The sequence below is a fragment of the Pagrus major genome, chromosome 22, assembly GCF_040436345.1.
Source record: "Pagrus major chromosome 22, Pma_NU_1.0".
Lineage (NCBI taxonomy): Eukaryota > Metazoa > Chordata > Actinopteri > Spariformes > Sparidae > Pagrus > Pagrus major.
In genome coordinates, this window is record NC_133236.1 from 18,554,268 (window position 1) to 18,571,044 (window position 16,777).

Genomic DNA, 16,777 nt, shown 5'->3' on the forward strand with positions numbered 1-16,777 from the left:
ACAGCAGGACAGGACAGACAGGACAGCAAGACGTTAAAAAGCGAGAGGAGAACAGGAGGGTGAAGCCTTCCTATCTGCGTTTCCTCAGAGCAACAGTTTCACCGCTGTCATCTCGGGAGGTCCAGTGCTCCGGGGAGCTCTTTAAAGACACCTCCCCAAAAAAGGGGGAGAGGCAGCAAGGGCAGGAGCAAGGGCAAGTGTAGCCTCTCCCAGAGGTCGCCGTGAATGTCCTCTCAACGCACTCATGAAAACAGGCGGGAATCGAGGCGTAGTCTCAGGTACAAGATGGCACGACGAGCAGGGGGTGAAGGCTCCCCGAAAAAGAACACATCCCTCAACCTGGTGACGGGGTTCTACCACTACCTCCGCGGTAAGTGGGACAGTGTGTGGGTGAATACATGTCTCGTACTGACATAGATAGTGTGAGAAAAAGAAGGCAAGAACATGGTGTGTGTATATTTTGCACGTTTTGTAGAGTGTGCTGTGTGTGTGATTTAAGGGTGGCACTGCAGTATGGACTGTATGTGCCTATTGTATGTGAGCAGTGTAATGTCCTTACAAAGTGTTTCCTGCAGGGAAGATTTTTTTTAGGGTTGTGCTGCGGTGTGTGTTAAGCAGAATGGGCAGACATTTGAAGGGGGCGTTGCCACTTTGGCAGAGTACGTGTTTGTCAGTCTGTCTGTGTGCGTGGAGGTCGCTGAGCTCTAGAGCCTACAGCAGGTGAAACAAGCAAGCCCAGCAGACAAGTACCAGTGCACTGCATGTGTCACAGCACAGCAGGCAGACTGTCAGGATGTTTGATTTCTTATCTCTCTGTTTGACCCTGTGGCGGTTCGCCTGTCTGCTTCTCTGTATTTGGATGTCATGCATTCAGCTGTCTGTCTGACTGTCTCACTGTCTGATAGATGAGATAAGATTGGAATAGACATTACCATAATGTTTCTTTAGGTTTGTTTCCTGTCACAGTAGCAATCTATCCTATGGGGAAATGAGCTAAACAGAGATTCAGTCAGAATCGTTGCTTTACGATTTCTTTGCAGTGAGTTTGTAAATGTATTTCCCCCCTTTTTTGACCTGATCAACTAGATTTTAATGATATTTCATTAAGGTCATCTTAACTGTGGGGGGTAAAAGTGTGAACTCAGATGCTGCAAATGAGACCAATGACGATACAGGCCAACACTAGCCGGGAAGGTAATCAAGTGTGTTAAAACGCTGCTGCGAGGCTTAGTTGCGGCTGTTTCCCTTTGTGATATTGAAAGAATGTGAATGTGTGTGTGTGCTTAAGTGAGATTGTGTGTGCGCATAGTTCAAAGTCACCTCGTCCCTGAGACTGAGAGGCTGGCACCGCGCTCGTGCAGACATGGTCTCCATCGCACGTGCTTCTGCTCTTGGATGCGAGGGGCTAAATTTTTCTCATTCTCATCCAATATTACCGCCCATCAATATTTGATTACTCCTGGACCCAATCATAAGATTAATTCATAGAACAGGGGACCTGCTCAGTGGCACGTATGACTATGCGTGAATGTATCTGCATTATGTATGAACAACTCCCTCCCCACCACTCTGATGCGCACACACACCCCTCACTGTTCGCATCTGCCCACAGTACCTAGTGACACACTAACCAACTTGAGTATAATCAAACCGTCAGCATTTTTCATTAAGGTGGAGGAAAGCACTGTGTCAGACGTCCTCTCTCACTGATAACGTGCTAATCTCAGACATATTACCCTGTGCCGCAGACGGGACAGAAAAAAACGCTGTCACATGTGCCAGTCACTGTACATGATTGGATCCTAAGTATCCCAGGTAGACTATAGATCTGTTTTCTATACATTATAATGGGATGTGTGGGACAATTGCACATGAACAGATGTAGCCCTTGCAGAAGTCCCAATTGTTATTGCATAGGCTGCAAATAAACAATGAATTCTGCTATCAGAAGGGAATTATGATGGCTATATTACAGAAGAAATGCATTGGTTGTTTCGAAAAGAACATGGCTCTATACTTTGTTCTCCTGTGTGTGCAAGTGTGTATATGTTTTGTATGTTTGCTCGTGCACATGTGCAAGACAAGGCTTGATATATGTCTTGTCCTCATTTAAGTTAAGTGGCTTTTTAGGGGACATCGTCAGCAGACATCTATGCTATTGATTGTGCCTTTGCTAAATGGGCTTTATCGCTGTAGCCACCACAAACAATGCCCTTCCCCATATGTAGGTAAATCTGTACAATTAGGTGAAGGTTAGCTTTATTATTGCAGAGTACAGTATTGTTGCAACAGATTGGATTCTTGAACTGTAGTCAGAAATGAATAAAACCCTCTTATAGATCATGGCAGATGCACATCGTCACATAGGAAGAACCACTGCCCTTCTATCATTTAAAGGGCATCTTTGAGAGCAGGATTTTCCTGTCCAACCTTAGAGGAGTCCAGCTTGTGAAAATGCCGTCTTTAAATGTCAAATGCCTTTTCTTACTACATCAGTATAAGGTAGGATTTGATGCGACTGTGTTTAGACACATTAGACAGAAAGTAATAATATCAAAGTTAATTACAGTCACCATCCAGCTCTGCAAACCGAATCAACTCTCCAAACAATAGACAATGAGAAGATTGTGTTTTAATCCCTGCTTTGTTTATTATTGCATGTGACTGATAGTGACGCTCTGGGCTCTGATTTACAGATGAGCAGGAGGCAGTGCAGAAAAGGACATTCACAAAATGGATCAATTCCCACTTGGCTAAGGTAAGAGAGTCTGGTTCATTCCCACTGCTACTGCCAGCATTGTGTTGTCCCTTTACACAAACACTGGTGCTGCTGTTTGTGCATTGAAAACTTCTCAATCTCAGTGCTTTTCCACTTTCATTGCCTTTGCTCTTCCATACTTTATCCACTGTGCTCTCTCTGATATTTTCTCCATTTGCAAAACACACTGTGGAGCTGGTCATGGGACTGACTGCGCCAGCTAAGACCACACACACAGTCATTCTTTCTTGCATGCCTTTCACATTCCTTTTTATTCCTCCAATCTCATATAGCTTGTAGCAAGGATTTACTCTGCCTCTAATTATCAGTTTCACATTGCAGCATTTAATACACTGAATATCTCTTTTACTGGAAGCTACTGTCAGTAATTTAAGTCTTAGTAACCTATAAGCTTTCTATCTAAAATGGACCAATTTAGATTTTTCTGGATAAGAGTTTTTCATAAGACTGCCCTTTATTTGCCCTCCCAATGAGCTTGAACACCACATATCTGTAACTTATATTAAACAATTACATTTGATGCAGCTGCATGCTGAGGGGCCATTGCATGAATGTAATTATTGCATTATAGTGCATTAAGCTCCTCAATTTAACCCATTAGTGCTTGAACAGTGTGTCAGGATTGGGTGGACAAGGCAAATATGGCACAGCGCAACCCAATTAAGTGTTATTTCAATCTGTGACGCTTCTCTCAAGGATTCCTATTTGATTACGACAGCTGTGGAGGCCTTGAACCACGGTGACGTGGAGCAGAAAATTCATTTGAAAAGCACTCTTGGGGGAATAAACCTTGACGTAATATTAAATATCACGTCTCATGACCGTGCCAGCAGAAAATTACACACAGCCCCAATACCTAAATGCCTTGAATTTTTGATGACGTTTACGGTAAGCACATAGTTTATTTATTAAGTCATTTTGAGGCAACAGAGTAGAGCCGTGGCCCTTTTGCTATTTTATGGTCGTTGAAAATTCTGGGGTTGAGCGATTTAGGAAAGATGATGGGGATTCAGGGGATACCATTCGAGGGATCCCAAGAAGTATGAATTACAAAGCACTTATATGCTGTCATGAGAGTTAGATGATAGGATTATTACCATTCTCACATCTGCATAGTAAATATGTAGATGGATCCAGCTGCTTATCTTAGCATAAAGACTGAAAACAGTAGGTGGGAAGCCCTCTAATTCGTACCAATCAACACATTACAGTTTATTTAATCCACACAAAAAGTGTAAAAACATACAACATACTTCATATTAAAGTTCTTGTAATAAGTATTAGTTCATGAGTAATAATGCCCGTATAAGTCCTTATAAGCTGCGTATTAATATTATTTTGTGTTATTAAAACTATATGTTTTAATAATGGTATCATAAACATGTTTATTTTTAGATTTTAAAACATTTATAAGCACATAAAATAAACTGTGAAACTGTCTTTAGACTTAACAAAAACCTTATAAGTTTCTTATAATTGTTTATTAAAGTCTCCACTGGTTGCCTGGCAACTGCTCCACAGCAAAAAATAGTCCAGCACATGGAGTGGTGTAGTAATGAGTCCTAAAACCTGGAAATTGGTTATCATTTTTGCACTTCTGGTTACCTCTTCTCAAAGTCTATGAGTTTTTTTAATTGGTTTTCGGTTAAATGCCTGAAATAAGGTCCGTGGTTACTACAAGCATAAGATATTTACACGTTATGTTCTACGACATAAAATACTTCATTAAATGTCCTACAATTTCCTACAATTATAAAGCCTGTGTGTCTCAAAAATGGCGGTTGCTAACAAGTGGCTGAATGAGACTACAGAAGTTGTCAGGGACATTCAGAGTCATCATGCCACACATGGAGACTCATCTACTCACTAGTCTGTCTTTAAATGCCAATTTAAGTAGCAAACTAATCTCATTTTAACTTTTAAAGTTGTAGATTGATCAGTTTACAGAAATAGTGTAAAGTAGATCTGTAGTAAGACACTTTTTTTGAAGTCTGCTTATAGCCTAACATTGGCTTTATACTTCTAGCAATTTAATTAATGCATCAATGCGTTCATCTGTGAAGATTATTTTACTGAACAAAACGTGTGCATATCATAAACTTGTATTAACCACATAGCTTATTTTCGACAATAATCCAAAAACCAATTAAAAAATCCTGAAGCTTTTCGCTGAGGAAACCAGGGCGATGCTAACTTCCAGGTACTGCCTACAAAAATAAGTCATCCGTACACTGCCCTATAAAACTGCCGGTAGGCGGATTCTGTTATTCTTGAACTGAGCCAGGCTGTGTCAAGTGTTTATGATAAACTAAGCTAACCGCCTGCTAGTTCCAACTACATATTTAACATACAGACGTGAGAATGGCATCGATCTTCTCATCTAACTCTTAGCAAGAAAGCAAATAAGGACGTTACCCGATCATGTTTTAAGTAAACTTAAGATGCATTACTGGTGTCTAGTCCGGAAACTGAAGCTTGATTTTTACAACAAACACACCAATAAACTCACTTTACAATGGTCCTGGAAATTTCACTACATTTCATTTAAATTCCATTTAAATTCACTTTAATGAAACGATTCAGCTAATCAATAGATTAGTGATGCTATCACAGTTCCATCCAAAGAGATAACGGTATTTGTTTCCCATGCTTATCTCTTTCCACCTAGTTGATCAAATTACTTGTTCTCCTCCTCGCCCATCATGAAACTGCTTACCCTTTCACCTGATGCCTGACGTTGCCATGGTGACACTGATTGGCCTATATTTGTCTTCAAAAATGTCTTGGTGCTTATTGCAGCTCGGTAAATGTTCAGAGAGCTCTGTGATGATCAAGGGGTAAAAGTCAATTCAGCTGGTGCGGAGGATCTGTTATAATAATGAGGTGCACTTCTTGAGGATGTTATTCTGTAGACTAGGAGAGATAAAATGGCATCTTATGGGCTCGTCTCACATCTATAAATACTCTACAAAGAACCATTTTAAGAGACACATTAGACAAAAAAAAGTGTGAGAGAGACAGACAGGAGGATAAAGAGAGAAGGGAGAAGCTTTAACAGTTGGTTTAGCTTTGCTCTCAGAAGGATAGATCATGCCCTTGGCTATGCAGATGATTAGGCCACTCCAGTTATCACAGGTCTTTAATTCAGTGCCTAAAGGTATGTGATTAATCGTTAGGTGAGTTGAGACATGGCATGAGGGCTTCCTTTCACTATCACTCCCCTCCCCCTTACTTTTCCACTCCACAGGTACAACAAAAGAAGTCTTATGAGCTCTGACAAAGAGTTTCTATGAGAGGACGTACTGGAGCCGGTAATTTATACAGAAGATTAATGACTCTCATTACTCGGTGCAGTTCACCAGATTAAGTCACCAGTTATAGACCAAACTGTAAGAGAGAAGCAGGGCAGTACTTTTTGCAGGTTGTTTCTTCCATTTAAATAGAGGGTGATGTTGTTTAGACCTCACATCTTGGAGGATATTGTGTCTCTGGGAATTTTGCTTAGAATGGTTTAATTTTGGTTCTCAAGTATCAGCCTTCATAGTTGTACCCTGCACTGCACTGGAGTGACAAGGCGGCAGAATTCAGTGAGCAGACCCCAAGTTTCCATTTTGACAAATCCTTTCTGAGAAGGTTAAAGCTTAATTACGGAGTGGCCAGTGTGAGCAGTGGAGGTCTCATCGCTGTGCAGCAGTTTTCCACGCAAACAGCTTTAGTGCAGTAATCAGTGAACCAAGTGTTCTTAGAGATTACAGCAGCAGTAAAGTGAAGCTCCGCAGCTCCCACTCCCTTCTTTCTTCAGTGGGGGGAGAGGGGGATTGAGTGGATGACATACTCCATGCACAGTAAATTCAATCCCAGCACATCGTGACATTTGGTATGTGCCTCAGCCAATTTAGCCGAAAGGATTTACATTTTTTTTTTTTTTTATTATTTTCAACCTGCCAACTACTTGTGGCCTCTTCATTTTTCATTTCCAATTTTCGTGGGTACAGTCAATATCAGTTTCATTTGGATGTGCAATATCTGTTTGTCAGCCAATTGGTCGGTCCACCACTATTGGATGGACTGGCATTAAACTTTTTACAGACATGATATTCATGGTACATGAAGAGGATGAATCCAACTCACCTTGGTGATTCCCTGACCTCTCTTCTAGCTCTACCGGCAGGTCAAATCTTTAGCTTATCCTTTGAAATATGTATGTAAACATCTACTAGATGGATTGGCACAAAATATGTACAGATGTCCATGTTCCCATCACTACGATTTATAATAAATTTCTTCAATATCTGACCTCTGATCTACCATCTGCTCAAAATTTGTCCAATACCCACTTTACACTGCCTCTGATTGGTCGCCTACGCTGGTTAGTTTGTTAGTTTTAGGCGTGAGGACTGAGACTAGTTAGGGTTATGCTAATATTATCACTTCCTGGGTATGAAATTACCTGTATCTTCTGTGTTCTGAGGCCCTTCTGCTCACCGAGCTGGCTGACTTCCAGTTTAGTCGCTTCTATCACAATGTAAGCTTATAGGAGAAAGGCTTTTTGGGCCCCAGTGCATCACGTGATGCTGTAATTACACAGTCTGGCCACTACAAGAGGTGGCTTCAAAGCCTGGCGCTCTTCCTGTGGGCTTGATAATGACCCATCATTGTGAGCAAGTTAGTATGCTGACTTAAGCATCAAGCTTCAGTAGAGTACAGCCTCACAGATCCTCTGGCTGTAGACTTGTTGTTTTCTTGTTCATCACAAAATAATAAATTAAGCCAATAATAAATTAAGCCAAAATACTACAATACATGCAACTACATGCCAGACATGTCATTTTCCTCTGGTGTTTTACATATTGTTCATTTTGTAGTCTTAAGACAAAGGTAAATATCTCTGAGATTTTTTATTTTATTGACAACTGCAGTCCAGTTGTTCTTTGTTGCAGGGTTTGCCTGCAGCCCTTTTTGTGTGATGGCCTTCTTGGGAGTATCAAAGGCATTTATCCTGTGCCTTATGTATGATTATGCCCAGGTATAATGTAACGTACTGTGATTTAAAAGTTAAAGTTAATCACATTGTTGCTTTTACATACAAATTATGCCTTGTAACTTTACCTTCAAAAGATTTGGACAACAGGCGTCTGGTGTCAGCTCTTCCTTCAACCTGAATGTATTGCAATTCAAAATGAAACCCTTCAGTCTACTCTTTGTGTCTGCCCCTCACTCTGTCTTTCATACTGTTGATCTTTTGGTATCCACGGAGTCGAGTGTACCAGGGGAATAACATGAGAGCACAGACAGACTCACATCCTGAAACTCCTCTGCTCACAATCAATTATGGCGCAGACACTCATATGTAATTAGCTCATTAAGCCCTTGATTCATTTTTTTAGCACATGCTGCTGAGCAGAGGAAATGGATATGACTTTCTTATTTAGTAATTAGTCAGAAATTTCCTCATTAGCTTTAGGATTATAATGAACAAATAGGTAAATTTAACTTCAATTAGCTCATGGTATAATTTGCGCCTTTGAAGGGGTCTTTGTAAGTGTTTCTTCTGTCACTTTATGATAGGGGCACAAGTGCTGTCTGTATATTCTAATATCCAAGCCATGAAATGACATTAGAAGAGGAATTAGCGAGAAGAGCTTCAGTATTTGCTAATTAATTTTGAAAGACGTGAGGTTAGTGTCCCTTCTCTCTTTGCCTTCTATCATTTTTCTCGCTGCCACTCTTTCCACTCAATTATACCCCTCTCGCGTATCCCAGATGTTGGGGGTTGTATGCTTTCTCTCACACACCACACACACACTCCACTTGCACATGCTAACGCAGACACTCGTGCACACATGTCTGCTTCCGCCTCTCCTTGCATCTCTTTTTCTCCCTCACTCCCTTTGCCGCTAATCTCCCTGTGAATGGCTCGCTCGTCTGAATGCTCCCCCCCCTCTAAACCTCTCCTCAGCCCCAGCATGTGACTGTGCTTTAAGAGAAATCCTTGATGTGGCGCCGGCAAGAAACAGAGATATGTGGATTTCCCCAAGTCTACAAGTCTATGTCAGGTCAGGGAGGAAGTCAATGAGCGGGATACAGTTTGAAATCATCAGCATATTTTAGGATTTGAAGACCTCATTCAGAGCCTGCTGAGCCTCTGCTTACTCTAGCTGTCAGTAATATTTGGCACAGCCAAACTCTTTTGGAGCTTCACGAACATATTTTATGAGGATTTCCTTTATCCATGTTTCACAAGTTGAAATTCATGTCTCACAGTGTAATATATGTTTTGTATTTTGGTCTATTTATGCGCTGTGCCACTTAGAGTAGGATAATGTTCAGAAAAACCTCTTCTTGCTTCATAGTTTCATGTGCATTTCTAGAGCTATTAAGATTTAAATCCCCAGTTTTTGCATTCCAGGAAAACTGAGAGAGCTTTGTGTGAGTTTATGGCATGCAAGGACCATGTAAACATTGAGTTTAGGTAGCAACTTTGCCGGGCACCAGGCTCCTACTTAGAACTGCTCTTGTATATCATAAAAATTGTTCCTGGAAAAATTGGGAAGGTTTAAATTATTTCACTTACCTTGAAATCAAAAGTTCAGTTTTCAATGTCAAAAACCAGAACATTTATTTTTCCCCCAGGGCATTGAGTCATTTCTATGCGTAGGGCTCGGCAATAAATCGGTATTATATCATTATCGTGATATGAGACTATCTATCATCTTAGATTTTGGATATCGTTATGTTGTGATATATATATATGTGTGATCTTTTCCTGGTTTTAAAGGCAGAATTACAGTAAAGCAATGAATCCCTCTGAACTTACCAGATGGTTCTTTTTGTTCTAATACTTGCCATTACCCACTCAGTCATTCTATATACATTACTGATGATTATTTATCTATAATCTCTATAAAAATCAAGCATGAGGGGCGCTGTTTAGCTCAGTTGGTAGAGCAGGCGTCCCATGTACAGAGGCCTTGCCCTCGCTGCAGCAGCCCTGGGCTCAAGTCCCGGCCTGGGGCTCTTTGCTGCATGTCACTCCCCCTCTCTCTCTCATCCTGATTCCTGTCTATCTTCAGCTGTTCTGTCAATAAAGCCATGAAAAGGCCAAAAAAATAATTAAAAAAAAAAAATCAAGCATGAAAGCACCAACATTCACCCCTATGACCTTGTAACAGTATCAGTATCGCAGTATTTGGTCAAAAATATTGTGATATTTGATTTTTTCGCACAGTCCTAGCCTTTATGAAGTGCTTTTGAGGAGATTTCAAAATATCAAGATATAAATTGTAAATCGCCATACAATTAGAAAATATTGTGATATTATATTAAGGACACATCCCCCAGTCCTATCTATGTGTGCTTGTTTTAACATGTTGTTTGAAAAAGACTGAAGTCAAAAACATCTTTACAAAAATGCTCAGGGGTGTGCTTGTTTTCTCATATAGCATGTACCGCCTCTGGCGGTGACAGACCTGTTTGAGGACATCAAAGATGGTGTGATGCTGCTGGCCCTGCTGGAAGTCCTCTCTGGACAAAAACTGGTGAGTCTCATGGTTATTTGTACAACATGTGATTTGGCCTCAGACTTCAAACACTTAATATCCTCTGATCTTTCTGGATTATATTTTAACTTGATCTGATTTAAGAAAGATCAGGTGGGTCAAACAACAGAGAGATTCAGTCATCTGTAATTGTTTGTATAATAACAGTCAGTGCTGCTGTTACAAATTGTTTTTGACAAATCTCAAAAGAGCTGCAGACTTAATGCAGTGCATGTGAAACAAGCCACAATTACATGGAAATGCTCATTGATCGGCTTTTATTAGGACGTTTGAATGGAATTGAAAATCCCAGATTAACAAGGACAGATCATAGTTCACAAACACACACACAACACAGACAAAGACGTATACACACATCTTGAGGATTTTACTTTGCCAATATGGCCTAAGGTCTAAGCCGTCTATGTCCTATTGATCTGCGTGTCTATAGTCAAACAAAGCTCTGATTGGCCCACTCTTGTCTTTCCCACTTTATTTATGTATATTTGTGTTTCCTGATAGTGTCTGTACTATACTGCTGTATTTCCCATACTCGTGCTAGTGCGAAATAACTTACCTTCTTATCAATTGTATTGTTTTATTTAATCCGCACTATGTGTTTCTTCCCCTCTCTGTTTCTCCATTTTTTTCTTTCCATCTCCATTGTTCACCCTTTTCCTTCTAGCCATGTGAGCAGGGCAAGAAGCTAAAGAGGATCCACTGGGTCGCCAACATCGGTACAGCTCTCAACTTCCTTGAGGGTAGGAAGGTAAGAGTTCAGCGCCGTCTTTTTATGTTTTTTTCTTCGCCTCTATTTTACCCCTCCTGCTGCTCTCCCTGCTCAGCTGCTGCCTCGTGGGCACAAACATTGAATCCTGACCTTGTGTGACCTGTTTCCCCTTCGTCCCCGCCTCTTATTTGCTCCACCTTCCCACATCCCTCATTTATCCCGAAAACAACATGCTCTATATTTACGTTCCCTACAAAGATTTTGAAAATCAGAAATCCAGACACCGGCATTTCATATATTTTTGCTGCCTCTGTTCAAATTTCTTTCATTTATCTGTTTGGCTGTCTATAAATAATAAAAAAATCATACCATCATATTTGCTGGTCACGATACAGCTCTTGCACTATGATATCAGTACTCTCCAGTTTTCTTTCTCCCATCTGTTGTCTTCACTTAATACAAAACAGCATGGTTTACAGTTCCTTTTCCCAGCTTTACATCCAGAAGTTGCTTAATGTGGTTCTCGATGTAATCATCCAACTGCATCAATTGTGTGAGATTAGTAAAACATTCCCAAAGCTTTCCCAAGCTCGTCCTTGGATATACATAAATAAAGCTATAAGTATGAGCTGGTGTCTGCAGGGACATTGATTTGTCTTCCTCAAGTGTGACAGGGTTAAAACCGTAAATCCTACACCAGTAATCTGCAGTCTGGAGATGAGACGTCAGTGGGCACTCTGCTGTATATGTCTATGTGTGTGTGTGTAGATCTATGTGGTTAGAAAATTAAATGTAAATATGCTCTGTGTATAAACCTGATGTATGTCTAGACCCTATTTACATTTTGCTTTAGAGGCCCAATCGCTTAATGTCTGATACATGTTCCTGTCATATGTCTATGTCATAGAAAATGTTGTTGAGCGTGCAGTGGCATTATGATGTTTACATGTCATCAATCATGCCTGTAATTTGTTGAAATCCTGTAACATATGTATTTAATCAGGAGTTTCAAATCCTTAGCTGTGATGTCAACTAGGTCTGCAACTTTCAATTATTTTCTTTATTGATGAATCTGATTATTTTTTAGACCATTAAAGGTCAGAAAATGGTTAAATATATTTAAATGTATTCCCCTGTTATGATATAAAAGAAAGAAAAGTCACACATACTCACTTTTGACGAGCTCAAACCACCAAACGGTTGGTATTTTAGCTTTAAAAGTAATTATCAAAAGCAAATATTTGAATAATGTCAACCATTGTTGGTAACAATGCAACAACTACTGTTTGGTCACCTGTGTTGTTTTTGCTGGTGTGTTGTCGTAATATAAAACACTTTCCTAACCATTGCCAGCCTCACACCGCTGTTTTGAGTTGCCTGCTGTGTTTTCTAATATGAAATCATGTATTGCATATATTTTTATCAGTCACTATCCCTTGCTTCCCTGCGCTGCCCTTGCCTGCCCCCAATCTCTTCCTCTATGCTTGTTCACCAATACGGAGCAGCTTGTATTACCATATGATGACCTGTTGTGCTGCAGTGCCTCAGTAATATAACCCTCTGTGTGATAATATAGAATACATCATCATATCAGTACATACAGCACCCTCTTTCTCCCTTCTTTTTGCTCCTCTTTTCTCCTCTCTCGCCCCCTCTATCACTTTCTGTCTGTCCATCTCTGCTGGATATAATCCCTGTTGCCTGCGTAGTGGTGATAGATCTCTCCTCTCAGCCAACCACTCAGGTTATCTCACCTCAGAGATGCTACAGTATCTGCCATCTCACTGTCAATGAGGCGTCCCTCTTCAATCAAACACATCCAGAGTACCTCTAAATGCTCTCTCTCTCTCTCTCTCCTTCTTCTTCTTTTTTTAATCTGCCTTCCAGTCTGCCTACAGAGGATCTCCGGTCAGTATTCATGATGTTCCTGCACTTTTTTGTTCAGGGCATGTAATAGATATGGTCAGGATTATCTGTGTTCTGTGGTGCTGAGGATTATGCTCATACTATGCATTGTTCATCTTGTGTAAACAAAAGACAGAGTTACTAGATCAACATTTTGTGTAGTTAATCCATATATACTGTATATGTGACATTTTAGTAAATAAGCGTAAGCAGAGAAAATGGAATTGATTGCAATCAGGAAATATGAAGTGCTGTTACGAGATATTAAAATACTGGATATTGTGTTTTGACACAGATCAAGCTAGTGAACATCAACTCCACAGACATTGTTGATGGACGGCCATCAATTGTATTGGGGTTGATGTGGACCATCATCCTCTATTTCCAGGTAACATTGCCTTGAGTCAATTTAAATAAATGCCATTAGATTAGCCAATGCAATGTATATAATTCAAGATATTACAATTTGTTTCATCGTGTGAACATCTTGGTCAACTATGTCATTGAATCACTATTAATTGCTCACGATTTGGACTTGAAATTGACAACTACATGACTGGCAGTATACTGTTAAATCAGCATGGTCCTACATATTGATGTCGAGAAGTACCATGGGATCATGGTAGTTATTTTCTTCACTGTTTAACAGCCACCATTGCTATCAAAAATATATCTAAAGATTTATATACAAGTGAGCAAAACAGATGATAGTAAACAACAAAGTGGCTCGCTAGCTAGTTCGCCAAATTCTTTCCTCAATCTGACACATCATTTGGTGTTTCCCTGGAAGTGATAGCAAGAGTGAGTAAAGGGGATTTTGGGTTTTAACATTGTTGAAAACATTTGGGATAATGCAAGTACACAAGTCAGCAAAATATATAACCAGTTTAATCTTGTAAACTGGCAGTACTTATTAGGTCTGAAATATGTTTTCCAGCTTGCAAAAAGGTAAGCAATTTGAACCATAAAGAAATGTACGATAGGAAAATAAATCTTCCAAAGCATCTAAACTGGAAATGAACAGTTGCTACCTCAGGCATTTCAGATGTGCACAGATCAACAGGAACTTAATCACAATACTACAGTCTCTTAGCAACAACAGCACATTCAGATGGCTGCTATTCCTGCAAACATAAGTATATTAAATAAAGGAAATGTACAACAGTGGAAAATGTATTTATTCACTTACTGACACATTGATGTATTTTATTTCACAGTGATGTTTATGGATTTTCTAAGTTGTGTGTAGCAGACAGTAGGGCAGAGAAGCTGAGAAGTAGATTATGTTTTCATAGCCATAAATCTTCAAGAACTGACCAGCTGGCTGAGCTGAAGTCTGATAATACATTTTGTTATAGATTTGTGTGAAGATTGTTTTAGGACCACATGGATGACTCAAAGCTCTGGGTTGTTAAAAACAGTCATCAATTGACAGCTGAATTGCAGTGCTGTACCGTATGATACCGTATTTCTCTGTGATGTGTAACATTAACATTCAACATTATATGCAATCATCACGTGCATGTAAACAAAAATGTAAAATGCAAATGTACATGCCCTTAAACAAGTGCTCCACTACTCTGATGAGTAAAGGTTGATGACAAGCAGGAGGAAACAGGTTTTCTCTGTCCTACTTATCCTTGAAGGGTGTCAGCTTCATCAAACACAAATGACAGTTATACTAGTTTTAGCAATTAAAATGATTAATGATGCTCCACAGGCAGGCATTATTATCAAGAATTGTTGCAAAATAATTCTTGAGTAAAGATGTGAGGTACCCTGATTTTCTTTCCCTGTTTCCTGTTCTTTTCAGATTGAGGAACTGACCAGTAGCCTACCAGCACTTCAAACCTTGTCCAGCAGCACTTCTTCACTAGACAGCTCCAACAGCAGCACTGAGACCACCAGCCCACCCGTCAAAAGAAAACCCCTCCCACCTATGCAGGGTGGAGCCAGAAAGGCCTTACTAAGATGGGTCCAGCACACAGCCACCAAGTATGTCACCTCGCTTACTAGCTAATTGTTTCACTCCTCAACACAAAATATACAAAATGTACCAAACTGTTTTTCTTCTCTTAAAACTAATGTGCCTTTTTCCATCTGCTTCGACATTGTAATGACATTTCTAGACGTCTGGGTATTGAGGTGAAGGACTTTGGCCCAAGTTGGCGGACGGGGTTAGCATTCTTCGCAGTTATCCATGCCCTTCGACCAAGTCTAGTTGACATGGAGCATGTATGGAGGAGGCCCAACCGAGAAAATCTGCAGGAAGCCTTCTTATTGGCTGAGACAGAGCTGGGCATTCCACAACTTCTTGACCCAGAGGGTAAATTACGTTTTCTATCGCGTTTTGTAAAGACGTAAGTCATTAAGTTGATGAAAACTGAGCTGAACAGGTAACAAGATTTCTACAAAGTCATAGGATCAAATTAACCCTACAATCATTCGAAAACAATGTGACCCTTGTGTTACTGACTCAAATAATATTAGCTTTCCATTATATGGAGCTTTTTTCCCAGAATACTGAAATACATTTGTGGGCATCTATCACAGCATCAGATGTGCACCTTGGTATCACTTCCAAACACCATCTGTGCCCCTTCACGCCTGCCCTTCACAATGAACCCTGACAAATCAAGCTTGACATCGGTGTAATTAAGGTCCATTAGGCCATGAGATTCAGCATGGTGGAACCTCTAAACAAACTTGGACACAAATCTGAAATGAGGAAGGTTGTTTTCATTTAAGGTGCCTGTTTTTGAACAAATGTCAGTCAATGTGTTCTTATTAACTCCAATATTAATATTTTCCTCTATGAGACAAACTGTTTAAGAATTATGAGCTGGCACCATCTTGACATGACTTCTAATCACATTCATTTGGTTCCTTCTTCAGATGTCGATGTAGACAAGCCAGATGAGAAATCCATCATGACATATGTAGCCCAGTTTCTGAAACATATTCCCGACCGGAAGCAGAGCGACTCAGATGGACAGCAAGAAGAAGAGGTAACCAGCTGTCAGATTTATCTCAGTCTGGATACGCCACTCACTGTCTTCTCTCTTTCTGCATCCTGTGTGTTTTGTCTTTCTCTTCAGATGTCATAGTTAGCGTGTCAAACGTCAGCCGTGACATGTATATAGATGGCATTTTGTCTTTGTTTAATTAGTGTTGACGTGAAGTGTGCACAGCTGGAGCTTTCTAAACACAGTTTGATGCTTGTTCTAACCTATGTAAGTGCAAGGTGGTTGAGGCTTTGTTCATGGCCACATACAGTGAAAGTCAGAGCAATTACAGGAAATTGAATTACCTTATTTTAAATTGTACTTAATGCTTTCTAAAACGTGTCTGATGCAATAACCACCACCTGTCTGCAATTCAAAGTAGGTTAAAACAAACAGTTATTACATTTGTCATGTGATTCAGGTCTGGCAGTGTCTTGCCTATTTTGTGTCTTCCCATGTTGCACATCTTTCTCTTTGTATCTCTTCTTGTCTTTCTCTCGTGTGTTTGTGTGGTGACTTCTTTCCTGTGGTTGTTGTGATGGCCTCTGTCCTACAGCATGGTCTTGCTCCTCGCGATATAGAGGAAATGTTGGAGGTAGGTTATATAGTAACTTAAAGGTCCCAGGGGCAGGTTTTCCATCATTTTCTGCTGCTCAATGCAATTAGCAGCCATGCACATTCATGGTTTCCATATAAATGTGATTAATGCTTATTTTTCTGGCTCCTCTATTGGATTACAGTATCACTGCCTACTGTACAGTGTATGTGTGAGATTAAACATTGTTTTCCCATGTCAAAATAGAACCCATATGGTAATACT

At 40.1% G+C, this 16,777-nt stretch overlaps 1 protein-coding gene across 2 annotated transcripts in view; it reads left to right on the plus strand.

The window, feature by feature from the left end:
* Nucleotides 1–225: 225 nt before the first annotated feature.
* The window catches only part of syne1a (spectrin repeat containing, nuclear envelope 1a), a 121,093-nt gene continuing 104,541 nt past the window's right edge, over nucleotides 226–16,777 (plus strand). Inside the window, exons 1-10 of one of the 2 annotated variants that reach the window (XM_073492906.1) lie at nucleotides 226–370; nucleotides 2,697–2,758; nucleotides 10,222–10,317; nucleotides 11,003–11,086; nucleotides 12,935–12,955; nucleotides 13,248–13,340; nucleotides 14,766–14,947; nucleotides 15,082–15,278; nucleotides 15,848–15,960; nucleotides 16,514–16,552. In XM_073492906.1, coding sequence (XP_073349007.1) covers nucleotides 226–370; nucleotides 2,697–2,758; nucleotides 10,222–10,317; nucleotides 11,003–11,086; nucleotides 12,935–12,955; nucleotides 13,248–13,340; nucleotides 14,766–14,947; nucleotides 15,082–15,278; nucleotides 15,848–15,960; nucleotides 16,514–16,552 — 1,032 coding nt within the window. Of the gene's footprint in view, nucleotides 371–2,696; nucleotides 2,759–10,221; nucleotides 10,318–11,002; nucleotides 11,087–12,934; nucleotides 12,956–13,247; nucleotides 13,341–14,765; nucleotides 14,950–15,081; nucleotides 15,279–15,847; nucleotides 15,961–16,513; nucleotides 16,553–16,777 lie in introns of both variants that reach the window. The other variant, XM_073492907.1, reaches the window with a different exon arrangement.